Raw genomic sequence first — 26,558 nt, 5'->3', positions numbered from 1 at the left:
TGCCGCCAAGCACTGTTGTCTGTGATAGCCTCTGGGATGTAAAGGAGACCGTAGCTGGAGATAAGAGAGGTTTTCAACCCAAATGTCTGCTGATAATGTCAGCTTTTATAATTTGTGTGTGGAAGTTACACTTTTAATTCGGTACCTGCTTTCTTTGTTCAGGTGTGCAGGAGATGCACTCTGTGCTGTAATACAGATTTCAGCCCTCACAGATGAGATCATCAAAGCCAGAGTGTCCTTAGGCACTTGGTCCCTTGTTTACTCTGTGCACTGCAGATGCCTAAACCGTGCACATCCATTCCGTGGTGCTCAGCTCTAGCGGATGCTCTGAAGCTGTAACTCGCCTGCAGGGAACAGACAGGGCTCTGCATGGCAAGGATGAGAAGCACTGAGAGACATCTCTGCTCTCTGCTGCATGTCAGGGGGAAATGGGCTCTCTTCCAGCCCTGCTCATCAGCCAAGCTGGAAGCTGCTGAAGAAATTTTGGCATAATCCATCAGAGGCTGTGTTGTGCCCTTGTGTGCTCACCTGTTTATTTGTTCGGGTGCTAAACAAACATTGGCAGAAGATCCTCAGTGTCTGTCAGATCTGGGAAAGAGACTGAGAAACTCAGGAGTCTGGACTGAGACCTGCAGCCTAATGGCTTTGTTAGTGTTCTGGGAAGTAGCAGCACAAAACACTCTTTTGGTCAGACTTCAAATATAATTTTTTCTTGGGGTAATAATTCAGTTTCTGGTGAGCAGAGAGATGGGAGATCATGGCTAATATTAAATTTCACCGTTGAGCTAAACAGACTTTACATTGTCCTGGACTATATATTAATCTGCACGTACTACAGGCTCAGAGAAGGATAAATGGGCAGGTAGAAAAGGATAAAATGGCTAGAGAAGAGAAGCTGTTTGAGAAACTTGGATCACTTGTTTTGGAAACAGTCTCCTTTCCCCCTTCCTTCTGTAGTTGTCTTCCTGTCAATAAATTCATGCTCTTTATATATTCTCTCTCTATATATATACAGTTCCCACTGTGTATATAATCCAGAGGGAGTACAAGAATTGAATCCAGTTACATTCCAGCTCTGCAAAATGATCTGAAATGGCTTGTACTGTACCAAAAAAGGTAATTGTACAGTTTGACACTTTGTCTGCTACAAAAGAGAAATGTATTTTCATGATGCTTCTGAAAAATTCTTGGATTTTACTAGCATGTGTCACAGCTGACTGTATACTGTGCTACTGTTTAAAAAGTCAAAGTCTGTATTGATGGATCCCAGCTCAGGACAGTGGGATTTGGGAGAAGAAGCAGCAGATTGTTTTTTCTGGGTTTTTGGAATTCACAATATCTAAAAGATTTGTCCTGACAGAGTATCAAGAGGTGAATTATTTCCTAAATGCAAGTATTTCTGTAGAAATTAGCTTCATGTAGCTGATATGCCTGGTTTGTTGGGACATGTTGTTTTCTTTCTGATCCTTGCAGTCTGATTTTTATCTCTGATTATATTATGGAGGAAAACTCCTTACTCAAATCTTTCTAAAGAAACATTGTTAATTGCATTTGGCAGCTGGAAGTGATTGGAAAAAAACCCAAACAGCCAAGGTCTATTTAGAGCACTGACAACAATTTAAAGTGAGTAAAGAATTTTTGTTGTTTGTTTCTTGTGTTGAGATACAGAATCTCGCTGCATTAGTATTCATCCTGAGAATGGATGGGCTTTCATGCACCAACATCCTATGCAAATGAGTCCTTTCCTAAAAGCAAACATATCTGATTAGGGAGAATAAGTTGTCCTGCAAAATCCCCTTTATTCTTTTTGACACCAAAATTCTGAGAATTGTTGGGCTTTCTTTGTGTTTTGTGCTTCCTTTCTCCCCCTTCCACCACCACTTGGAACTGACAGAGAGCACCGTTGGGCAGGAAATAGCAGAAGCTTTTGTAAAATCTTAAAAGGGACAGAGGAAGAAGGGCATTCTCACCCATGGAAGGAGGATGATGCAGCAGAGGGCTGGCAGGCTGCCAGGGAGGACAGATGCATCGTGCATACCGTGCCTTGCCCACGAGCCTGCACATTGGCAGCTTCCCCCTCTGTTCAGCCAGCGAGCCCAGCACAGCACAGGCACTGCAAACAGAGCGCTCTTCATCTCACACCCCTGGGCTTCTGCCTGGCAGGTTCTCATGCCTGTGTACGGCAAGTTTGCAGTCCTGTAAACGTTGCTGAGATTTTAAAACTTTCTATCATGTGAAAGAGATTTCTCGAATCCTAGGAAGTGCATTTTCCTTCCTTGAGTCAGTGAACAGTCTCACCTTTTTCTGTGTGGAAACGTCATGTAGAGTACTGTCACTGCTGTCAAAATACAGCATTAGATTGCTCTAAGATGGTCGGTGCCTTCCTAGACTTGAGTTCAAATGTTCCCTCCTTTGGAGAACCTGTTGATTCCAATTTTGTTTAGTGGAAGGCTTCACCACTGGGACCAGAGTAATTTTTGGCACTGATTTTCCCATAGCCCTGTGATGTCTAATGGGGGAGATGTAATAACTTCTGGCAGCCTGTTAGGCAGAAATGCTGCTGCTACTTACAGAAAGCACCTTCCAGATCCAAGAGAAGTATAATGACAGGGATTTCTGAGCCTGCTCTCTCCCCAGTTTTCAGCATGAAGAGGAAATCTCAAGCTTTGCTTTTTCACCTGAGTGGTGCCTAAGCACTGGCATTGAGCATATTTGTTATGGAGGTGCCCAGTTAGTGTGACTGGAATCCCTTGCCAGCTTATTTGAAGTTTTTCAAGGGCTTTTAAAAAATACCTTTTTTTGTCACATTTAGAATCAACACTCTCATATTCCCACAGCTGGGTCTTTTTGGGTAAAATTTTTTTTAACATTGCCCTCTGGGTTTTTTTATAGTTGGTCTCAATTCCATAAAGGAGTGGAGGGAAAGGGACGCAAAGAGACATTTTAGGCTGCTAGCTGTAGTGCTATGTAAGATTTTCAACACTTTATTTTTAATTTTTCTTAATTCAACCTGTGTTCTTACTTGAAAGTGATGGATCGGTTAATTGGGGTGTCCCTGCTTTGCTGTTGAGGTCCAGTAGTTCAGCAGTGGTGGTGAAGGACATTGATGGATTGGGAAATGGCTTCTCAAAACCACCAAGTTTATGTACCCTGCTTGAGAGGAGGAGGAGTTGACAGCCTGAAGGTATCTGGATACTCTGTTTTTTTGCCCCTAAAGCCCTGCATGCACTGCATGGGCTGAATATGTAGTTACTGTGCTTGATTGAGCAGGTTAATTAAAATGATCCATCAGTAGAAGGAGGATTTACCTTGAAAGAATGGTTGCTGCAAACTGAGACCAAACGTGAACTAAGCACCAGCCATCTATGCCGTGTGGTTTCCAAAAAACACTGGAGAGATCAGTACAGAGCTTCAGGAGCTGATACATCTGAGATCACTAAAAATCCACAACCTCTGAAATGCATTTAGCATGCCTGGTAGGCCTAATTAAGATAGGTGTCATTGGTCTTCAATAAAGCAGATTAATTGTCTTGTACATCTTCCTGTAAGGCCCATTATGTTAGGCTATTGAACAAAGCTGTGGGAGACCCTTGATTGACAGACATTGTGCCAAACAAAAAACCACTTACTCTTCTGTAACTAATGAAAGGAGGTGAGGGATCAAGTGCTGACTGACAATGAGAACTGGTCTCTGTACTTGGAGCTGATGAGGAACAACATACATGGCCAAATTTCAGTGTCATGTAGAAGCACTGCTGTGTTACTGAATTGAAAAGGCACATGGTTGAGAACATCAAAGCACAACTGAGGCAGTACTTCTTGAGAACGTGTCCTAGGGTTATCTTTGTTCTGTCACTTGGAGGGTAGTGTGTCTTGTGTTGGTGATGACAACTCTCATGGACTTAATTCCTAAGAAGGCCTCTGTGTAAATGCAAAGTACATTTCCCATCTCTTGGACTTACCTTGCTTTGTAATGTTTTAGAAGTGAGTGAAGGGTCTGCTGATGGATCCTCTGTGGGGCTGGTGAGCACAGGAGCAGGTGAGGTAGAATGAGCACATCTGCAAAATGGGTCTGCAGATACATATTTTTAGCATTAGGAGTTCCCCAGTTACAAATTACCTGGGTGTGGTTTATGGGCTTTTAAAGCCTGATGAAAGAAGTTAGAAACATTTCATGCCTCCCATCCTCAGGCTTACACTGGACCATGCTTTTTCCTATTTCTGGAGTTTTTTAACACTTTGCTTTGAGGCTAACTATGAGAAATGGAAGAAAAATGAAAGCTTTTGAGTACCTCTGTGTGTTTTCCACAGAACTTGGAGATGCTGTATGGACATGTGTCAGTATTCCCGTGAAACTGTATGGTCTCCTGCACAAGGCATGGTCATTCAGCTGCTAATATGGGCCACAAGTGCTCCTGATGTGCCGGGCTGGAGTTGTGTATAACAATAAACACTGTTGGAACAAGGCCCGGGAAAACTTTTGACTTCGGGCACAATTGCAATTAAAGTTGCGTTGCATTCCTTGGCAAAACTTGGGAATAAAGGCCTGTGGGGAGTGCTACCAGTTCACTGTTGTTTTATTAGCTGCTGATGGATCAGGGCCTTTCTGCATTTGAGGGTGGTTTAGGGTCTTGGGATGGACTTTGTGTTAGTGGGAGAACTCTTGTGCCATTGCTAATGTTGTCTGGCACAATGAAAGAGATGGGTTGTTTCTGCTTCTCTGTAAGAGAACTCTGGCTCTTGTCCTGAGCCTGGCACGTTTCTGTGCTTTGTGAGAAATGTGGAGGCTTTTTCTTTGGAGGCAATTCTGATTTTTTTAACAATTCATCACTATCAATTAGAATTGTTCGTAGCTCTTTAATTAATGCAGTTACTGTGTAATCATTGACATTTTTCTCGGTTATTTGATTTCCTGGACTCCCCCTATGTTTTGTATGAATTATTTATATTGGTATTGATGTAAATTAGTCGCCATTTGTCCTGTGTGATACTGACCATGTAACTGATCTAAGCACAGGACATTTCTCAGCCCTATACTGGCAAAGAAAAGCAAATGTAAGTTATTCTTTTGAAACTACAAATGAGTTTTAAACAGTGATGCATCATCACTTTTCACACAAACTGGGCATTTTTCTGTTTCATTTTGTCTTTTATTTTTTTTTTAACATAATAAATACTGTTAGTGTGCTAAAGATCTCCTAAATGGAGACTCTCCCTGGAAATCCCCCTGAAACACATTATGTTTATTTGTTTGATGTGCTTTCCTTTGTAAGCTACAGTCCTGCATTATGATGAGACCACCTCACAGAGGAGCCCATGTCTAGTTTGCTTTTCAGCATTTCCCTAGTTTCTGCCCCTCCTGAAATTTTTGTCTCTTCCATAGGCTCTTCAATTAATGAGTATTCTAATTACTTTTTCACCTTAAAACCCAAACAGTTACTATAAACTGATGAAGTGTTGGTATGGCCAACTTGTTTCACCATCCTGTGGCATAAGTTTGAGACCTGGCTTTTAGCAAGTCAAATTCAAGCTATTATATGTTCCTTTATGCATTGAACAAACAGTAGACACCAAACTTAGTAGATACACTTGTCCAGATCTCTGATACTGGAGATGAGCAGTACTAGAGAAGACAATACAGTTTATGTTATGCAGAAATATATAATATTATAAATAATATTAAATAAAGAATAAATAAAATAAATAGTAAGACATGACTAATTTTATAGGATAAATTTTTTTAGCCCTGAAAATATTTTGCTCTTGAAAGTATTTAATGCTATTCTAACAGCTGAGTGCATTCTAAGATTGACAGGTTCCTGAAGGGCTGTCCTGGCAGATGTGGCTGTTTGCCTCCTCTTTGCATTTGATAAATTCAGCACTGGCCAGGCCTTGCTGATGGGCTGTCCTGTCACTGCAGTGCTGCTGCTGAGCCGGTACAGCTGCTGTCAGCTCAGTGCTTTGTGCTGAGAACGCTCTGAGAGTGAAGATGTAAAAGTAGTTGGAATCTTAATGCAGGGTGAACGTCTCTTAAAGGAGCAGGGCTTTCATTCCCAATGTGTTTCTTCTTTCCTGCACCTCCTCATTGTTAAGTGGTCCTGCAGTTGTACACACAGGTGCTCCCAGGCTCACTGCCCCCACCACAGAAAACAGCCTTTTCTCCTCTTGTTGGTGTCTTTGAGCACAAATTCTCGGGCATGAATATTTTTCTAGATAGATTTCTTTGCAGCTGCTTCCACTCTGATGTGAATTTTTTATCCCAGCTTTCACTGAAGAGATGTGTACGTGCTAACCAAAAGGTGTGGCTAGCAGCTGTCTGAAGTCTGTCCTTAGAAGAATGTTAGGGTGTGCCATCGAGACCTGGAGGGGCATTGTCCTTTTGGTCAGAAGGAACCTTTGAGGCTTGGCTCTGTTCATTCCTGTTGTATTTCTTGCTGCTGTTACTTGTAAAGTTGTGGGACCATTTCTGATGCAGAGCTGTTTGGTTCAGCACCACTAACAAACCCTTTAGAGAATGCTTTCTGTTCCGAGGGGAGGAGGAGCTGCATCCTGTCCTGTGGATGTCAGAGTAGGCATTTCTGCACAAGTAGTTGTACAGCATTTATCTGATTCCCTGCTGTGTGGTACTACATTGCTTTTCCTAAAGATGTGCAAGCTATGTTTCAGATTTCACTTACATTTCTGTGTGTGTTTAAAAAATTGCTCTTTTTTTTCTCTAAGTAGAGTTTATGTATTTGTAACATCGGATTTGAACTGTACAGAGAATGCACACGGGTGCCATTGCCTTGTAGCTGAAGCTGAAATTTCAAATATAAAAAAAAAAAAAAAGCCTATCTATGTGGGCAGATTGACGTCAGTGTCTCTTTCATAGAGGTTAAACACCCATTCAGTGGTTAAATGGTGGGGGGGAATTTTCTCCTGAACTCTGCCTGTGAAGCCCATTACCCTCATTCTTTGACTTCTTCCCTCTTCAAACTGTGCATTTGTAGCAGAAGTTTTATGTCCTGCTGCTGCACTGTTGAGTTGGTTATGTGATCAACACAGCTCTCCCTCTCACCAAGCAGGAACCTGTCTCTGCTGATGTTTGCTTGAACAGAGAATAGTTCAGCTCACTGGACAGGGGTAAAGAATGCCATCACTTTTGGGCATAGTAAGAGGATGTTCTGAAGGAAAATTGTTGTCTTAACCTTTCTTTGTAATTTTGCTGTTGAGGAAAGGTTAGTGTTGTGTACACTGGGAGCTGCATTAATGCAGTGTTCTTTATTGCTGAATGTGCTTAGTCTGAAGCAGAAAATCAATAAATCTTTTCAGCCTTTGACTCCCCAAAGGCTTTTCTTGTCTCCTGTGGTGCTGTAGAGGACACTGGTTTAGGTGACCACTGTGTCCTAAATGGCAATTCATTTTAGCTTCTTGATGGGAAAAAAATATATAGATTTTTTTTTTAAAACAGATATTAAATGCTTGAAAACCAATGTATGAACTGTAATCTTAATTTGCTATCTCCTGGGCTGCGTTCATTTCAGTGTGTACAGAAGTATGACCATGTTCCCATTATTTTCTGTTTTCCCATGAGAAAACAGCAGATGATGTTCATTGAGGGGCAGCTTTCTCTCCATTAGTAGATACTGAAACTATGATAGAGACCTATCTGAAGGCCTTTGGTATCTCTTTAAGCTAATTCCTCTATGTCGTTGCTGTCTGAAACATTATAAAGCATCACAGCAGATTTAAATCAGTACACCTGATGTTTTTGCAGTATCTTTGCTTGCATATGTTTTTGGTTTTATGGTTTTTTTGGTGTGCTATTTTTTTTTTTTGTGTCTAGATGTTAGGAAGGAAACCTTCAGTAGAGTTGCCGTGTTTCTTTTCTGCTGAAGCTTTGCCACCTTGTTTGTGCTTGTGGAAAGAGGTTCACTTTTGTGTTCCTGAGCCTGTCTTGGCCTGGGACTGCTCAGACCTAATATCCTCGGATTTGCACAAATAATAGCCTGGATATTTGTGGGGTTTATTTTTCATAGGTATACCCTCAAGGCCTGTTTTAAACCACACAGGTTTGTGTGCAGCCTTTAAAGGAGCTGTGAAAGTCAAGTTTCCATTAAGTAGTGCAAGGTCAGTGTGAAGATCCTCAGTGGTTATTATAGGCAGGAGGTGATTTCCCAAGTGGCTGGAGCAGACCTGTGTTAGCAGCTCTGTCTAAAGGGCCAGCAGGGCTGTGCTTTGTTCTTTGGTTCTTGTCCTTCTCCCCATCCCTCCCAAAGACACTGCACACTCCTGCCTCACCTTCATGCAGGCACTTAGGTGTATAACAACAGTCACCCAGATCAGCTCTGCCCTTGGGCTGCAAATTCCTGCCCTAAGCCTTTGCTGCATTGCTTTTCACCTGAGCCAGAGAGGTGAGTTAGCAGTGCTGCTAAGGCAGACAGGAAAGTGATTCAACATCTCTTGTGAGGCAGGAAAAACAAGGGGATTTTGATGAGCTTACACTGATTGTGAAACTCTGTTTACCCCTGAATTTTACTCCTCTGAAGATGCTTATTTGAAAGAAACACTTTTCAAAGCCTCTCACTGAATCTCATCTCATAGTTTTTAAATGTTTAATGGGTCTGGCAACTGGAGAAGACACTGAGAAAAATGTGTTATTTTGCTTTGGATTTCTTTCTTTCCAGTTGCATAAGGAGTCTCCCTGTCTTTAGAGACATGGAAAGGCTCATGGGGATGCATAATGATATAGTAGAGCTGGTGTCTTTGTTTCCTTGCTTGCTTTCTGGTCCAAGGACACTCTCCCCCTCTGTCCCACAGGACTTCTAGCATTCTACTTTCATTCAGAAACTTCTGGGCAGGTGTGTTGGTGGAAAAGTTATTTGGGGATTTGAGCTGGCAGAAGTTATGTGAAAGAGTAGTGCAGGGTGCTGCCAGTTTGGTTTGTCCAGAGCTCTGGTGTGGTGTGTGAGTGTGTGCAATCCTATGTCCAGATCCTCTTCAGATCAAGTGTGCAGTGATGACAGAATCATTTGGGAAAATCTGGGCATGGCTTCAGGTAGTCTCACTGTGCAAGGTGAGATGTTAATGTGATGGTCTTGAGGAGGCTTGGGAATGCCCTGAAACAGTAATTTAGTTTTAATGCACATTTGTCTAATATGTAATGACTGACTGTTGTCTTGAACCAAAATTAACAGCCCTACTTTATAGGAGTATTTGCTATCAATCCACACCACCTTTCCATTTTCATCCAGAGGAGGTTCCAAATTAGTCCAACATCTTATGTAACTGCACATTACTTCTGGCTAGTAACTATTTTTTAATGTTTCTAGGGATTTTCTTCCACGAGGTTCTGGAATTGTGACAAGACGACCATTGGTCCTGCAGCTCATCACTGCCAAAACAGGTAATCTCTTCCTCTTTTTGGGTCAATGCCTGGAGAAAGTGCTGATGTACTTCAGTAGGAGAAAAAACTTCTCTAACAGGACATGAACAATGTGAAGGAAGATGCCACCAGACTCTCTGGAGCAAAGGGCTGCTGCTTCAAAACTGTGTGCTCAGGACCAACTCATCACATTTCCCATTGTGGGAAAATTATAATGTCTAAATCTTAGAGCACATGGTGAATTGAATCCACATCATTACATGGAATATGCTTTGGAAATTAGCTTTGATTTATTCATTTCTTGATGAGCTTTGCAGTTGTATTAGTTAACACACCAAAATTGCTGCAGTTCTACCTTTAACTCTTGCTCCAGTGCACACGGATTTGATTCCACACAGGCTGTTTTCAGAACTTGTCTTTTTTGGTTGGGCTCACTACACTAAGTAGAGCAGAAGGTGGATTGGGGGAAAACAAGAGTTCTGTGTATTTCTCTGGTGAAAAGTATAAATATTTTTGGGTGTACCACTAAGCTATGGGATATATTGAGATCTTTCATGAGAATTCACCACTCTGTACTCTTCCATGAGGCACTTGATTTGCTGTGGTGTAGCTCAGTTCCCTGGCATATCTAAAAGCAGTTATGGTTCACCGTCATTCCAGTTTTTGGTGGTGTTACTTCTAAACCAATGTAAGCAACAAAAAATCACTGGTTTGCTATTTACTTCTGCTCAAAACAGTAAAAAAAGAAACAAAATAATATCCAAACCAGCACTGAAACAAAAAAATGGTCTTTGAATGATGTACCATGATGAAACTGGGGAAAAACCAAAATTATAGCTGCCCGTAAAACTTTAGTTTGTCCCTGTGTGTGAGATGTAATTATGTTTTTGTGTGTATTTCTTTCCTGAAGGTCTTCACAGTGTTCAACAGGAAGGTAGACTGCAGTCTGCCTGGGCTTCAGGGTTTTTTCTGAATTATTGCTTTTAAAATGCCATTGTACTTTCAGTGCCTCTATAAAATTTTCCATAGTGTTTACACCGTGGAAGAGAAAGGAAAAACAGTGGAATTTGGTATTTCTGCATGATCAGATTAGAAATTTTAGGATTGTCAAGTGTGTCGTACACTTATAGTGCTTTATATATGGTATAAATTAACATTTGTTTAAGTTGTAGGAATGAACACTTCCCATTTCTGCAGATCTGGCTTTTGACCTCTGACAGATGATGCAGAAATGCATGAATAAGGCTTGGTTGTGGAGAGTCTTCATCTGACTTTTCCAGCACCATGCAAAAGCAGAAGAAAGAAAAGCTTTGAGCTTTGTGCTGGCAATCCTTTCAAAAAGACTGGACTGAGGGGACCTGTCAGTAAGTGAGCACTTACATCTGACCTCAAGTGGTTGAATACATATTCATTGCCACCCATCCTAAACCTACCCTGACTGCTCTGAGTTGACCTCTTTTATAAAATCATCACTGTCCCTTGGTTTAGGGTTTTTCTCTATCTGGTTTTCCTCATTACTTATGTTCCCAAAATATTACTGCCTTTAGGTAGGCCTCTAGGTTTCATGCTGAAAATTAGTTCTTCATTATAGCTTAAATAACACAACAAAAACCTTTAAAAATTCAGGAGAACTGAGCTTCAGCCTAATTTTGCCTTTCCTGGATGTCAAGGTGTATTTCTCCCTTTGGGAAATGCTCTGTAGTTCTTGTTTGAGATTAAATGCCAAGACCTTTAAAACGCAAGCTTTAATTATGTTGTTACTTTCTTTAAACTTTGTTCCACTGTTGTTGTTTTTGATGGTGAAATTCCAAGTAACTTTATCTTTTAAGTCACCTTTATCTTTATGAACTAATTTTAAGAAAGGAAAATAAAGAAAACTGCTTAGAGAAGCACAGTGTTCTTTTACAGGAAGCAGATGCTGGGCTGATTTCTATGAAGCCCATAATTATCCAAAATGTTACAGAATAATTAGAGGGCTGTATCAGCTTCTTGTTGCTGTAGTAAACAAAACTAATTTTTAATCCTAGGATTTTTCTTGACTCTTAGAAGTAACTGTTCTTAATCTTGGAGTATTCCTTGGGAGAGAAGGGCCACTTTCTATGCAGGCATGCACAGATGACTACAAGATACTTCAGCAACATTTTGGAAGTGGCTGAGAATAGTTTTGGAATGTGAATTTGATTGACAAAGGAGGTTAAAGCTTCATTTGAGTCACTGCACTAAGAGATGAAAATTAGCAGAGGAGGCATTTGGGCACATCAAAGTAAGAGAAAGCTTTGCCCATCCATTATTAGGGTCAGGCATGGCATGGAAGGGTGCAGCAGGAATTGCTTGGGAGGGGTTACCAGGGGTCTTCCAGCATCCGAGAGATCTGACACATCTGGGTAAAGAGCTGTTACCCCTTCAGGGGTAACATTCAACAATTTAATAGTAAGAGATGCATCTCATGAGAGATGTGGAGTATATATGTAGTTTTTTTTAGAATTTTGTTTACCTATTTTAAAAGTTCTGTGTAGTTTGTACAAAGCTATTTCTCAGTGACCTGGTGGCCTCCTTTAGTCACAGACATGTTTTGGTGGTACCAGTACAATTCCTAAATGGCTTTATGGCATTTGCGCTCCACATTGATACAAATTTGTACTCTGCTGAAATACTGAAGGCAAATACAAAGTTTTTAATTAAATATTGCAAGTAACAAGTCAGTCTTTAATAGTTTTGAGTATTTTTCTCTGAGTTTGATAATGTGAGAAATGGTGTGTCTTTAAGATGCAAGTGTTGGTGAACAGATGACCTGAATGAGAGTTTCGAGTGTGCTTGTGAGCTGGTGGGTTTTTGTTCCTTTGAGTTGGTGTTCCTTGATTTTTACATTAAAACTTATTTCTTCAACATTCTAAGTTTTTGTTTCACAACTTTAAGTATAGTTCTTACCTTGGTGGTTTTTTGATCTAATACAGCAGTAAGATTAAATAGTTTTTGTTGGAGTAAATTGATGTTTTAAGTGGTGCTGCTGAGTAAGCTTTAGAAGGTAACGACTTGAAATTTCTGAGATCTTGAGAGATGGGTTGGTGTTTTTATTAGTTTTTTGTTTGTTTTTCATTTTGGGTTTTGTTTGTGGTTTATTTTTTTCTTTCTGCAGCCACATATTCTGTATAACCTTAGGCAATCTGTTCTTCTTGCTGTGCTTTCTTCTGCCTCTGCAGGTGAGATAATGACTAGATTCTTAGAGATTAGGTAGTACATTGTTTTTGAACAGCAGTGCCAACAAAAAAATATGTGAAGCCTTTGTAGTAGGTCTTTGTTAAAAATACATTGCCTGCTGTGTAAATCCTGGTATTTGTTATTTACATCTGAAATATCCTGGCTCCAGGAGAGTTATTTTCCTTATTTTGATAACTGGTTTTGGAGCAATTTCAGATTTTCTTTTTGCTTCAGCAGATTAACAGATTTTGAAACTCTTTGCTGAGGTGGACATTTGTTAGAGAAATGAGTCATATTTACAATACCCACATTTGTTTGAGTTGTGTTAATTAGAATACTAAGTGGAAATTAAATCATAAGGTTCAAAAGACATTCTGTTTTTTTTCTGCAGTCTTGCAGATGCTCTTTTCTGTTGAGGTTGTAGAGCTTTAATCCAAATTTCCTGTATTGCAAAACTACTCCTCACACATAGCCATCTTCTGTTGCCATCTGGTGGCAAAACCAATCCTCTAACAGAAAAAGAAATAGAAAAAGAATTTAGAGTAGTTATTGCAGCTAACACAAATGATCTCAGAGATTTCATCAGATGGCAGGCATTTGGAGGTCTTCAGGGACAAAAACTGGAAAAATGCCACAGTGCCAATAGCAGGAAAGAGAACGGGCACTTTACAGGGAGGAAAGGCAGACAGTGGCTGCCATTTCCTGGATCCCACTCTCGTTCAGATCATGAACAGGGATGCTGGAGAGATTAGTAAAACTACTGAGGTGTGTACCCCAAATGCTAAAAAAGTGCCACCAGCAAGAGGAAAAGATGGCAATGATGGGTTGACCCCTTTTTGAGCTAAGGAAAGGCTCATCCCCCAAACAGTACTGACATCCTGGAAGAGAGACAGTGCTGCTGGTCTGGAAACCTGAATTTAAGCTTGTGTAAGGTCAGAGAGACTGCAGATGTTCCTTTGCACCTGCAAATCTCCCAGTTGTTGCTGTCTGTTCTGGTGATCTGAGCTAATCCCAGTGACTGCTGAGGTCTGGCAGGATGGCTTGGAGGGCTCAGCCACTTGTCCCATCAGGACTCTCAAAATGGGATTTGAGCTTCACTCAAATTAATGGTATCCACAAAGACTTGGTTTTACAAGTGGGTTTGCCTGGAAACTTTTGATTCCTTGATCCCAGATTTGTGCTCAGTGGCATTAGGAAAGATGGAATCCCCTCATTAAGATTGAAAAATGGCTCTATATATGTCCATCTTCATAAAGATAATAAAGGAAAGTGACAGAAGAATCAGTCAAAGTTCACTTTTAGGTGAAAGAAATCTGTAAGTAGTTATTAACTAACAATCTCAAAGGCATTTGAGATGAACAGCAGCTAGCACAAACTCATCAAGGGAAATATCCCTGTCATATCAGTGCAATATTTTTTTTTTTTTATTACAGGATAGTAGGCTTGTAAATTAAGGTGAGGTGGTATCTTACCTTGGCTACAGTAAAGGTTTTTAAATTCTCTTACTTTTTTTTGAAAATATCATAAGCAATCTTGGGAGACATGATTTAGCAAGGACTCCTGTGAGATGGATGCACAGCTGTGTACAGAGTGGAAGGGACACCCCTCCAGGTCATGTTCAGTGTTTTGTTTTACTGATAGGATAACAGAATAGAGTGTGTTTATTAAGTTGGTGTTTGGCAAATACAAGCAAGAATATGAAAGATACTGGTGGGCAGAATTGGAATTCAAATTGCTTGCAAAAGAAAAGAAATATCCCCAAAGTAAGAAGCAATTCAGCTGGGATATGGTTTTTTGTTGTACTGAAAGGCTGGTATTTGAGAAAAAGGTTGGCTTTCAGAAAAGGACCTGGTGCTCACAGTGAATATCTGACAGAGCATAACTCACTGATATCTGCTGTTGTGAAATACAGAAGTAAACATTGTACAAGATGCAGCACAGAAATGCAGTCTTAAAAGGCTCTGCTTTTCCTCAGTCCTGGGAAGGAGAGAGCTCTGCCTCTGTAAATTCAGGAAAAAAATGCCTGGAGGAGGGCTTGGAACTACAGAAAGCATCATCCATAGGAAATGGTTGAAAGAACAGAGAGAAATTCCTTCTACAAACAAAAACTTTGAAGGTTGTGGAAGATTATTGCATCCAAAAGAATGCTTTTCCTCCTCTGGTACAAGTGTCTCCCCTTCTAATGAACCATTTCACTGGTTCCTAAGAGCATGACCTGCTATCTTGTGGTAGTTACTTTATCAGCTCTGCAGTGTTTTCCATGTTTAATGTCTTCTGCTATGATATTCTTGTAATTCTCTGCATTGCCAGGATTTTCTGGTTTGTCTTCAGGAAATACCAGGGTACTTCTATTTCTTATAGCCTTTCTGCTTGAAGGTTAGCAGTGGAATAACTCAGTTTTGAGTATTCCATCTTCAGCTTGTTAGAAAAGCTACAGAAATGGCCAAGCAGAAGAGGGATTGTAGATTGGGTAGGACAAGGGCTTTTGATACTTCCTCTCTTTTCAAGGAAGCACCATTGAATGATTTGCTATGGTCCAGATTCACTTAACTGCATTTACTTTGTTCAGAAAAAGCTCTCCATCATCAAGAGGAGGTGAAGTACTTTGGCTAATGATATTTATTTGCATGTTTTTAAAACACCCTCTTGAAATCACTCTTCTGGAAGGAGGTCTGAGGCTTTGGGAGATGCTTTATTGAAGGCAAAAAGTGTTGTTGCTTCAGTGATATCTCCCCAAGGGGCAGATAGAAGGTGCAGTAATAGCGGATATTCCTCCTGCGCTGCCTATGTTTAAAATGTTTGCTACAGGCCTGCAATTTAATGAACCACCTTTTGGAACACTTTCAATCCCTTTTGAGTACTCTACAATGGATACTGCCACCAACTTGGAGCAACTCTGCTTGAAATCAGTTTGGGAGCAGTTCTGAATCCAGGTCTCTGATCTTGGTGAATTCCTGACCTCTAGTAACAGATTATTCTGTATGGAGTAAAATCTTTGGGCTCTGTAAGCTCTTGGGCTCAGCCTGATGTGGATCATCCCTTATGTACTCCTAAGGGCTGATCCTTGTCACTTGGCTCTCTTTAGCTGAGAGACAAATTTATGAAATATCTCAAGTGTTTATATAATTTAAATAGTTTGAGAACAGCAATAGCTGTTTAGTGCTCATAACAATATATCATTTTGCTAGATTAAATCATAAAGGCATACAGAGATATAACTGACAGGAAAAATAAGGAGCATTTTAAAAATATGTGATCCCCTATCACTCGTTTGTATGATTTGTCTAATTTAAAAAACTGAAGAGATAATTAATCACTTGTGGATGCACTGAAGGAACTATGCTATGGTAGCCTTTTAATTTTACATTTTCCAAGGTGCTTTTAATGAGTCTGGGGGGAAAAAAAAAGAGTTATTTTACATGCAAGGACTGTTTTAAATTTTGTATCTAATTGTTCTTTCTCTTAATGTAACTTCAGTTTTATACAAAGAATGCATGTCTGAAAGCTAGATGTCAGGCAGGATCACTTTTTTTTGTCTAGCTTTGTGTCCATTCCCACAAAAACATAAATAAAACATTTTCCCAGTGTTCTTCTGTGCATGAAAGCTGGAAAGTGAAGATTGCATTAAAGCATGTGCTTCTCCAGCGTGGCTGAAGGCATCAGTGCCAAGGACAGGCTGAGGGCTGAAAGGAGCAGAACAAAGCTCTGCTTGTCCCTTGGAATTCTTATTCTGTAGGCTGTGTGTGGTACCACAGGTTAGGAACCACCGTGGAGTTTATTCCTTCAGCCCTGCTGGCACCACAGATGGCACCAGGAGCAAGGAGTTTTGATAAACATGAACCCAGCTAAAAAGTAGCAAACATTTTTATTTGGATTGCTTTGAAGCCTTGTCAGATATTGAATTTATTACTGAGTGTGAAGTGGGAAAAAGAGAAAAAGCTTCCTTGGCTACTGAGTCAACTGATTACAGCTGGGCACCAACTATTAATTAATGGATTTAGAAATAATTTCATCAGAGAAAATCTGATGATCCACTGGGGAAGAAAAATAACTAAGAAGAATATGTCTGGTTTATGCCAGGAGCTGTGCTTGAAGAAGTGGGATAAAATATGAACCACTTGTCAGCTCTTTTTTTCATTAGGTATCTATTTGCCAACCTTGAGATGCCAAATTTTACAAATGTAAATTCTCAACTGAGATCTTTTATTTTGTGCACCGTGTTTTCTTTTTGAAATATTTGAATATTCCCTGGGTTTTTCTTAATAAACAGTGGACAATGAAACAAAACTCTCATTCATTGTCATTTTGCTGCTGGAGCTGAAAAAAAGGATGTAAAATAAGGTGCTTTTTTGTTAGGTGCTCTCTTGTTTTTAAAATAAGCAATGTATTTTTGTCTGAACAAGGGTGAGTTTCCCTGTTCCTCACACACTGAATCTAGAGGGATTATGGTATTGTAGCACAGACAGGTGGGTATTTGATGTTTTCCCTTCCACTCTGTCCTTTTTTTCTGTCAGTTTGATTTAACTATTTACTGTAGTTTTGACTATTTATTATTTTTTTTTTTTTTTTAACAGCTCTGTCAGTAATAGTAACAAAGTGACTTCTGGGGAACAGGCTTCACTACTGACACATAAGGTCCTCTTTAATCCAAATTCTCACATTTGGTGTTCTCAGCTGCTGTTCTTTGAGTACCAAGCAAGCTCTTTGCACTGGGTGTCTGGGCTTGTTACCAAGTAACATTTTCTGGGGAAGAAACTGCTGCAGGGAGCTTTGGGATCCGCCTCGACTGCAGGATGAAATGAACTGAACATGCATGAGGCTTTTCAAAGGCCTTTCCCCAGTCCTGCAGCTCCAGCCTGCTGGGGACAGGATGTGAGCTGGTGTCTGGAATTACTGTTTATGTCATCATTTCTGATGGCAGCCTCGCTATGTAGATAACTTTTGTGTTCTGCTTTGAAGGAAGAAACTCTGGTCTTAAAATCCTGGGATGAGCTTTTGGTTATGTAGGCAACCAAAAGGTTGCAGTAATTATTATCAGCATTTGGATTCAAAAGTCAAAACAGGGACTTAGTGTCAGCTTTGGGTTTAACAAATTATCTGTCTCTGATTCCTGGTCAATGCTCTTCTAAGGTAAAACAGCAACTTGTATGAAATTAAAGGCTTGGGAATTATTTGTGTTCTCCCACTTCAGCAAAATCACAGCTATTTCTATAGACGCTTTTGCACACTTGTAAACATGACTCATATTTAGACTACAGGACACTTTTAGGAAATGAGAAGGTGTGTTAAAAACATTAGTGTTTTTAAGTGATCTTATTTTCATTTTGAATTTGTAAAAATTTCAGAATTCCTTAACTAAATTCATGTGTAACATGGGATGTAAGTTTTTGAAGCAAATGCTAAAAATCTTTCCTGGTACAGAATTTGAATTAATTTTACATTTAGAATGTGTTAGAGGCAAATGAGATCAGATGAAAACTCAGAATCTCATTCTTAATCTATTCCCTATTCCATTCCTGTAAATGGCATCTACTTGAAATATTCAATTGTTCCAGAAGATGATGTGCTAAAGATAGGAGCAGTAAATCATATCCAGTCAACTTGACTTTTAACTGAGCCTTTCTTGTTGAGGGCTGGTTTTCATATGTGCAGTCAGAATAATGCTTTTCTGATAGCCATGATGGCAAATTTTTGTGCCCACACATCTGAAGAACACTGGGGGCTTGAAAGTGGGTGTCCAAGTCAATGAGTCTGTGAAATGCAGAATTGTTGTTGGTATTCTTGACAGAGTATGCGGAATTTCTACACTGCAAAGGGAAGAAATTTACAGATTTTGATGAAGTTCGTCAGGAAATTGAAGTAGAAACAGATAGAGTAACAGGAATGAACAAAGGCATTTCTTCAGTTCCTATTAATTTAAGAATATATTCTCCACATGGTAGGTAAAATCATTGTACTTTACATTTATGTCATATAAACATATTATGTAGCTCTGTCTGTGTAGCCGTCACCTTTTGTATCTGTTCTTATTGCCTGATCTGGGCTGGAAAAGTTTTGAGGCTGAGTTAGGAAAGACCAGTGATGAGACATAGTAACAAAACTTCTTTTTGGCACTCTCCAGAGGAATTCCCTGATCTAGAAAGTCTCTGTGTCTCCCTGCCTTACTGAAAATTTACTGTTTGCTGTCACTGAAGATATAACCAGACAATAATAGTGTTTGAAGTTGCTTACTGGTGAAGACCCCCTGTATATATCAAAGTTGGTTCCTCTGGTTTCCATCTGCCCAGTTTAATGAAGACAATCTAGAGAAAATGTTTTCCATTGAATTTGTCTTTGATACAGGACAAAAGTGTTGTGTTTGACTGAAGCACGTGATTTTTCTAGCTGCAGAAAAGCTCTACTAAATCCCCTGCCTCAAAGCTTGTTTGCTGAACATGCTGACTCCAGGAGAAAGTGAAAATTTCCTACCTATTGCTCTTGCTTTGTTTTACTAGGATCAATCTTTTAGTTCAGCCACAGTTGTCTATATTAACCACGCCCCAACTACACTTTTGGTATTTCCTTCCTAGGAATTACATTTTTCTCATTTGTCTGAAGGATGCCCTGTTACCCCAGTAGCAGGATGCTTACCCCAAGCCAGGATGCCTCTAGTTGGCCCTGTGGCCTTTACTAGGGAAATCATACCAGAGCAAACCAGGTTTTCTTAATAGATTAATTTTTTCATCTTTCTGACTTTTCTGAAGATGTTACAGATTTAAAAAAAAAAAACAACAAAAAAACCCCAAACCAACAACATATCCCCAAGCCCTTTAACAACAGTTTTGCTATATAAGTTAGGGTAGCTATTGATTGTTTTTTGGGAATTTCTTAATTAGAGTTGAAAACATGGTCAGAGAAACAATATATTTTTAAAAAATCCAAACAACTGTTTTGGTTTATTTGGAGGATGCAATAAGAGTGGTCTGTTGCCTGTCCTCCTGTTGTTGGACAAAGCTCAGAAAGCCATGTTAATTTGTCTGAGAGCTCTCAAGGATATTTGGTATAAGTATCATTTTATACCAGTTGCAGTATTTAAAATATTAAATAGTACTAATAAGTGCAGAGATGTAAGATCAACAGGGAAACAAGTCTTTGCAGATTGTCAGGCATTTTGTTTGAACTGTTGACAACTGTTGACATATTTATCTGCCTGTAAAGGTAGTTCTGTGGAGTTTTATGTGACCAAAACTTGTCTGCAGCCATAGATGTGTAGAGCCCTTTGTCATGTGTGGCATGCTAACCAGTTTTATGATTCGTGTTGTCCACGTAGTCTTAAGCCTGACCCTTATCGATCTGCCGGGAATCACTAAAGTGCCAGTGGGGGATCAGCCTCCAGATATTGAGCAGCAGATCAGAGACATGATAATGCAGTTCATCTCTCGGGAGAACTGCCTGATCCTGGCTGTGACTCCAGCTAACACTGACCTGGCCAACTCAGATGCCCTGAAGCTGGCAAAGGAAGTGGACCCTCAGGGTAAGCAGGATTGAATGTCACCACTTTTTGTTCTCAGGTGTAAGAACATAATTGAAAATAACAGACCAACTGTTGTGGGAGATTCTGTAATTTATAATATGTAATATAAATGTCTATTTACATTCTCATATGATCTTCAGCATCACAGTATAACTGTTTGTTAGCTCAGTGTTGTTGGGGTAATGTTGCTGTAAATGAAATTTAAAAATGTTGCCACTATCTCTTATAAGCAAGTGCAGCAGTGCTTATCTATGAATTTTTGTAGTACTGGGCAAAATAGGGGATGGTGCTGATGGGATTTCTGGATACTTACATCATAAATTTTATACAGTCATATTGTAGGGATGCTGAGCCTTGTTAAGGAGTTCTGAGGAACACATTTCAGCACTGGCAATTATGTTCCCTTCTTTTCCAGACATATCATAATTTGAGTTGGAGCTGTTATTGTGTGATAGCTTTGAGAAGGGCACAAATATGTTTTAACATAATTGTAAGGTGTAATTGTTCTTCTGACTCAAAATGATTCTTGAATAACTTTTTCCTCCTGCTTCCACTCTGGTCAGGCCTTAGAACCATTGGTGTGATCACAAAATTGGATCTGATGGATGAAGGCACAGATGCAAGAGAAGTTCTAGAAAACAAACTCCTCCCTCTTCGTAGAGGTGAGAATGTTCAGTTGCCTTTATGCTTTGCAGTCAGAAAGTGGTTTGAATAAGGATGGTGTTTGGGAGTCCTGGAGATGAATCAAAGGTTATGCTGGACTTGATGTGTTCCTTGCTTTTGCAGTTATCTATTCAGCAAACATAAAGGTGGCTGTGCTAAAAATATCCCTTCTGGACCTGGAAAATCCTTGCTTCCTCTGTAATATGCAGTGTAATGCCAGCACATGGCATTAGCCAATATTTTTTTTTCTCTGCCAGATTCCTTGTAACAAAAGAATGTTTTTTCTTTGTATATGACAGAAGCAAGCACCAGAGCTTGGGTAATCTCACTGTAAACCAGTTTTGATCCTTGTCAGAAATTTTCCATGTTCTGGCAGCTACTGCTACATTTGCTCAGTTATGTTAATAATATCAAGAATTTTGATTCTAGTTGTAATTTACTGATAAGTCTGCTGTCTCCTCCCATGGAACATGTTGGTCCAACAAATGAGAAGTTTTTTGTATTTTGTTAATGTCATATCATTTATCTGTGTAGACCTATGTGCGCATTTCAATTTTATTTTGGATTTTTATTTGTTTATTTTTCAAGTGGTTTCTTTAGGCTTCACCAGAGCTTCAGCTATTTCTCTATTTGAATTGGTGATGGGTGATTTAAAAGGAAGTCTATCTGTTATATGTAAACAGAATGAACAGTTTAGACAGTGCTAAGGTTACTATTCTACTTGTAAACATGATCCAAAATGCCTGAATTGGAAAGTTTTGTTTGAGCTGAGACAGTCTGGTTCTATTTAAGATGAATTCCGTGGTTCAGGCAATAGCTGCATTGATTTACCCATTGGTTTTGTCTTGTTTTAGGTTATATTGGTGTTGTAAACAGAAGCCAGAAAGACATTGATGGGAAGAAGGACATAAAAGCAGCTCTTCTAGCAGAAAGGAAATTCTTTCTTTCCCACCCATCCTACAGGCACATGGCAGATCGGATGGGGACACCATATCTCCAGAAAGTTCTAAACCAGGTAAGACCTGATACCTTTGTGGTGAAAGGCAACTTTGTAATGATGGGGCCAAAATTAAAAACTGTATTAAAATGAACTTGATCTCTGAACCTCACTCATCCTTTTCTGCTTTCAGTGTTCTTAATTTGCACAAGGTAAAAACAAAGCTGTATATTTCATGTAGATACAAAAGCTTGCTGTGAGTTGTAGTTTCTGACTTCTACTGGCAGTTCTGCACTCCCCTGTTCATTAGAATACTGAATATGGACATCAAAATCAAGGTTTCCCTCTCTGGAAGTATCCCATCCTATTCCTCAATTGTTACATTTAACTTGTCAGTTGCCCAGTGTTTTTGGTATTCCTACAAGTCAAACTTGATACTGTTTTATCCAGCTCACTGTCAAATTGCAGATTTTCATCTGGAATAGACAAAGACCAGGTCAGCCTGGCTTTGTCCATTTTGGACAGCAGCTGGAAACAGCTGGAATGTTCCTGATTAAAGTAGAAAACTAAATGGCTGGTCTGCTTAATTTTTTTGCTACAGTGACTTTGCAGCTGTAACTGCAAAGCCAAGCTATGAAATGCTCTGGGCTCCCTCAAAAAGACTACTAATGACATTTATTTGTGCCTCAGAGCCAAAGTCTTCATCAGGATGCAAGAACTTGCTTGTACCCTGCGTTTTTTCTCAAAACAAAGAATGTTTTGCTTTGTTTTACATCTTGTAAGTTTAATCCATATGTCTTAGTTTTGAGACTGAAACACAAGCTGCACATACCTTTCAAGTGTGTTGTCTGTCCTGACTTGCATTGCTTTATATGCTATTAACTTTTTAGAGAGCTGTTTTCAATATTTACCTACTTCAGTAGGAACTGTTGATCCTCTGTTGCTTTTACTGTATGTGCAGTGTTACATATGGGAAGATCTACATAAGTTCTGTCCTTAAGATATTGGGGACCTATTGTGGTTTCAGGTAATATTTCAGTTTCTTTGTATCCACAAGGTGGTGCTCCAGGGAAAGGCCAGCTTTTGATTTTGTGCCTGTCAGTCTGCTGAGCAACTTTAAACTTGAGTCTATATATTTTGGTGTATGACAGTTTAAATGTATAGCTTGTCTGGTTGGGGCTGGGAGAGGGTTTGGGGCATAGTGGAAGAAGTCCAGTTTGCTTTTAATTAAAAAATGTGTACAATACCAGAGAGATCTATGGCACAGGTAAGTCATGGACAGTGCTGTCCTAACACACTGAAACATATCTATATATATATATGTGTAAAAACATGCTGTGGGTGCTCAGAATATCTTTCCCATTTTGCCTTGTGGCTGTAGCATAAAGGAGTTGCTGTGCTGAACAAATATGTAGGGAATTGTGAAACACCCTTAAGAAAAGCAGCAAAATGGGAGTGTGGCATCAGCACAGAGAGATGAGAGGTAATTTTAAATTACCCATGTAACATGTGTAACTTTTTCAGGTGTAACTAAACAGGTGCGTAGTAACAGGGCTCAGTGAGTGAGAGGATGAAGGCATTTTTTGAGCCTCCTTACAATGTGTGTGCACAAGGAGTATTTAAAAGTCTCCATTGCATCAGAGATCAAAAGGAACAGTGCTGGTAAACTAGCATAGGTCATGGCTGATATGGTTGGCAGTCAGAAGGAAATGGTTGTGCTCCTGCTTTCATCTTTTCAACAGTATAAAAAGACCTTTATTTGCTTTTTAGCAACTTACCAATCATATTCGGGATACCCTGCCAGCCTTCAGAAGCAAACTCCAGAGCCAGCTGCTTTCTATAGAACATGAAGTAGAGGTATACAAAAACTTCAGACCAGAAGATCCCACCAGAAAAACAAAAGCCCTGTTGCAGTGAGTCTTTTGTCTGCTTTTCACTTTGAATGGGTTTGTTTTGCCTTTTTGCCCCTTCCTTCTGATTGGTTTAAATTTAATCATTAGGAGATTGTTAAAGATTCTTTACACAAGCTCCAAAGATTTCTGTGTTTGATGTTCCAGAACACTTTATTTATTCTACAATTTCAACAGAATTTTCCCTAAATTAATTTTAGTAATCCTAGAAAAGGGAGAAAGCAGAACAAGGAAAAGGCATGGAGATGTGCAGCAAAGATGATCAAAGGTAAAAAACTGCATTTGATTGTGTAGACATATTCTTCTGTCTGCCAAAAAGATGACCTCAAGCAAGGGAGAGACATTGTCTTGGAAGTCTGTAAGATGAGGAGGCTGGAAGAAGAATAAAGAATGCTTCTTTTTCTAGTATAAAAACTTGGCTGTCCAAAAGAACCTAGAGATGGCAAGATCAAAATTAATCAAAGATGGTCATTCTTTATATTTTGTGCACCTAAGACCCAGAGATCTTTGCTGCAGGAGTTGTCAGTAAAAGTTTGTGTGCTTTCAGAAAGCAGCGAGGCAAATTCTTGGGGATTATCATCATCAGTTCTGAACTGATTCTTCACTGCTGAAGTCACTGTCTGGTTTGGGTCTCATCCACAAAATAAGTCTGTCTGATGAGACTTTGATACCAGCCATGGAACAGAGATGACTGTTCCTCTGACTTGGAATCAAGTGCAGGTGGAATTGCAGCCCTGTCTTGATTGTGGATTTAGCACCAGGGAGAAAGGACCATGCTGATGTTGTGGATTGAACACCAGTTAGCACCTGCTGCTTTGCTGCATCTGCTTCCTTCCTTGGCCTGTTTCCAGGGTTGCTGGGTACTCAGTACTGCCTATCTTTTCACCTGAAAGAGCTGCCATTTTCACTCTCCCATTTTCTTCAGTTGTAGCCCTCTGTGTTTATATGCAAATAAAATTTACCTCTTAGAGAGAAAGCATGTCAAGGAAGAAGGAGAAGTGTAAAATGTACCTAGCTCTTCTCTCTTATATGCCTGTTGTCACATTCCTGCTCTGACTGGTTTCAGAGCTTTTCAGCATTCTGATTTCTCTGGGATAGATGGTAATAGTACTGGATTGTGCTAATGTGTAAGTTTGGGGCTGGATTCATTCTCTAATTAAAACTTTGGAATTCAGAGGTGAAAGTAATCAGCTGAACTAGAGAGCCTTTCTTGAGCCAGATGAAGACTCTGACTTACTCCTTATTTTGGTAACAACTGTGTCCAAAAGAGTAGACAGTTCCTCAGGACTTTACTCCAGGTGTTTTGGTTGCAAAAACAGAGCGATATCACCTTTGAATTTTCCATGACTGAGAGACCTCTCCTGTGGGTTTTTCTGAATGCTTCTGCTGCGGAAGTCAAAGCAGAGCCAAGTAAGCTGGAGCTTGTGGTACTGACACATCACCATGTTAGTACTGGTCCTTGGGCTTGCCTTTTGACATGGGGAAAAGAAGTTCCTTCCCAATCTCCTCTGAATTTTGCAGCACTGGATTCACATCATGCTATTAGACTGTACTGCAAGACAGCAGGGATGCAGGAGGATGTGTAGGTAGGGATTCTATGGGTTGGCAACTTGGCTGAATCAGTTGTACAGATACTTTTGGCAATTGCTAAATATGTTTGAATAGGCAGTACTAGTTGCATAGTATTGAAATAAGAGTTGGTAGTTAATATGCTTAAATTGTTCTGGGTTTTGTTTGTTTTTGTTTTTTCCTTTCCTCCCCTCCTTTGCTGTTTAGGATGGTACAGCAGTTTTCAGTGGACTTTGAAAAAAGAATTGAAGGATCAGGAGATCAAGTTGATACGCTGGAGCTTTCAGGAGGTGCCAAAATCAATCGTATTTTCCATGAACGTTTTCCCTTTGAACTCGTGAAGGTATTTATCCATCTTGCTGATGTGCTTTATTTACGTATCCTTATGTTCATACTGATAGTAGTGTAGCCAAGCAAAGATCTGATTTAAAGAATATGCTTTTAACATGGAAGAAATTACATGAAGTTATAATTGAGATATTTGGCTTAATTTGGCTTAATTTGGCTTAATTTGGCTTAATTTCTAGGATTGGACACTGAGACATGCTAAGAATTCCAAAATACAAGAACTAGAATATAATTATAATCCTATTTCATACTATTTTCTGTGCTTTCCTCTTGTTTTATCACAAATGGTTAAATGGTTTATCACTTTGGTTAAATGGGGCAGGCAAGCAGTTATAGTTGGTAAATTTGATTTGTGTTCAAGTGGCTGGTATCTATTAAAACAAGAGTTGTGGAAAATAGCCCTTTAGGTCCCTTCCAACCCAAATCATTCTGTGATGGTTTGACTTAGGTAATGACCCTTTCATTTGAGACAACACTGACTTCTCTTCCAGCTAGCTGGCTTCCAAGAAACTTAAAGAAAAGCTTTGTAACTTCATAATTGGGACAACTCCTCTCTTAAATTTAGTTGAAAACTGTAGAATGGGAAGGGGAGGATAAACAGATCATAATCATGGAAATTTCACCACTTTCAGAAACCAGGCTTTAAAAAAAAAAAAAAGTGGAGTCTTCCAAATTCTGTTTCTGGCTTACTCTGTCAACTCTTCAAAATCATTCCAGCTGTTGGTATATCTGGAATGGAAGAGTGTGTGATTTTCAACAATATTTAGTGCTGCCTGTAGCCTTAGTGGTAAAACATTTTAAAATACTTATGCATTGTTTGGTGTAATTAGAAATGACTATTTTAACGGCTGAACTTACTTGTCTTATTGTTATAGAGGGAGAGGGGATATTTTGTGTTTTGTTGAAACCTTCCCCTAATGTGCTCTTGTGTGCTGCTCTTCCTCTAGATGGAATTCAACGAGAAGGAACTGAGGAGAGAGATAAGTTATGCCATCAAGAACATACATGGGATCAGGCAAGTGCTCCAATGTTTTCCTGCCTGGTCACATGATACAG

General features: G+C 39.6%; 1 protein-coding gene across 13 annotated transcripts in view; it reads left to right on the top strand.

Moving 5' to 3' along the window:
• The window catches only part of DNM3 (dynamin 3), a 234,123-nt gene that overhangs the window by 6,811 nt on the left and 200,754 nt on the right, over nt 1-26,558 (top strand). For all 13 annotated transcript variants that reach the window (XR_008438301.1, XR_008438302.1, XR_008438303.1 and 10 more), the window contains exons 2-9: nt 9,312-9,385; nt 18,351-18,500; nt 19,872-20,075; nt 20,639-20,737; nt 21,593-21,753; nt 23,446-23,588; nt 25,362-25,497; nt 26,450-26,517. Coding sequence is in view for 10 of the 13 variants with exons in the window: in XM_053984865.1 (XP_053840840.1) it covers nt 9,312-9,385; nt 18,351-18,500; nt 19,872-20,075; nt 20,639-20,737; nt 21,593-21,753; nt 23,446-23,588; nt 25,362-25,497; nt 26,450-26,517 (1,035 nt within the window). In the remaining 3 variants the exon portion in view is untranslated. The remainder of the gene's footprint in view (nt 1-9,311; nt 9,386-18,350; nt 18,501-19,871; nt 20,076-20,638; nt 20,738-21,592; nt 21,754-23,445; nt 23,589-25,361; nt 25,498-26,449; nt 26,518-26,558) is intronic.

This window comes from Vidua macroura, chromosome 9, assembly GCF_024509145.1.
Source record: "Vidua macroura isolate BioBank_ID:100142 chromosome 9, ASM2450914v1, whole genome shotgun sequence".
NCBI lineage: Eukaryota > Metazoa > Chordata > Aves > Passeriformes > Viduidae > Vidua > Vidua macroura.
The sequence above is the reverse complement of the archived record's forward strand: the minus strand, read 5'-3'. Positions and strand labels throughout refer to the sequence as shown.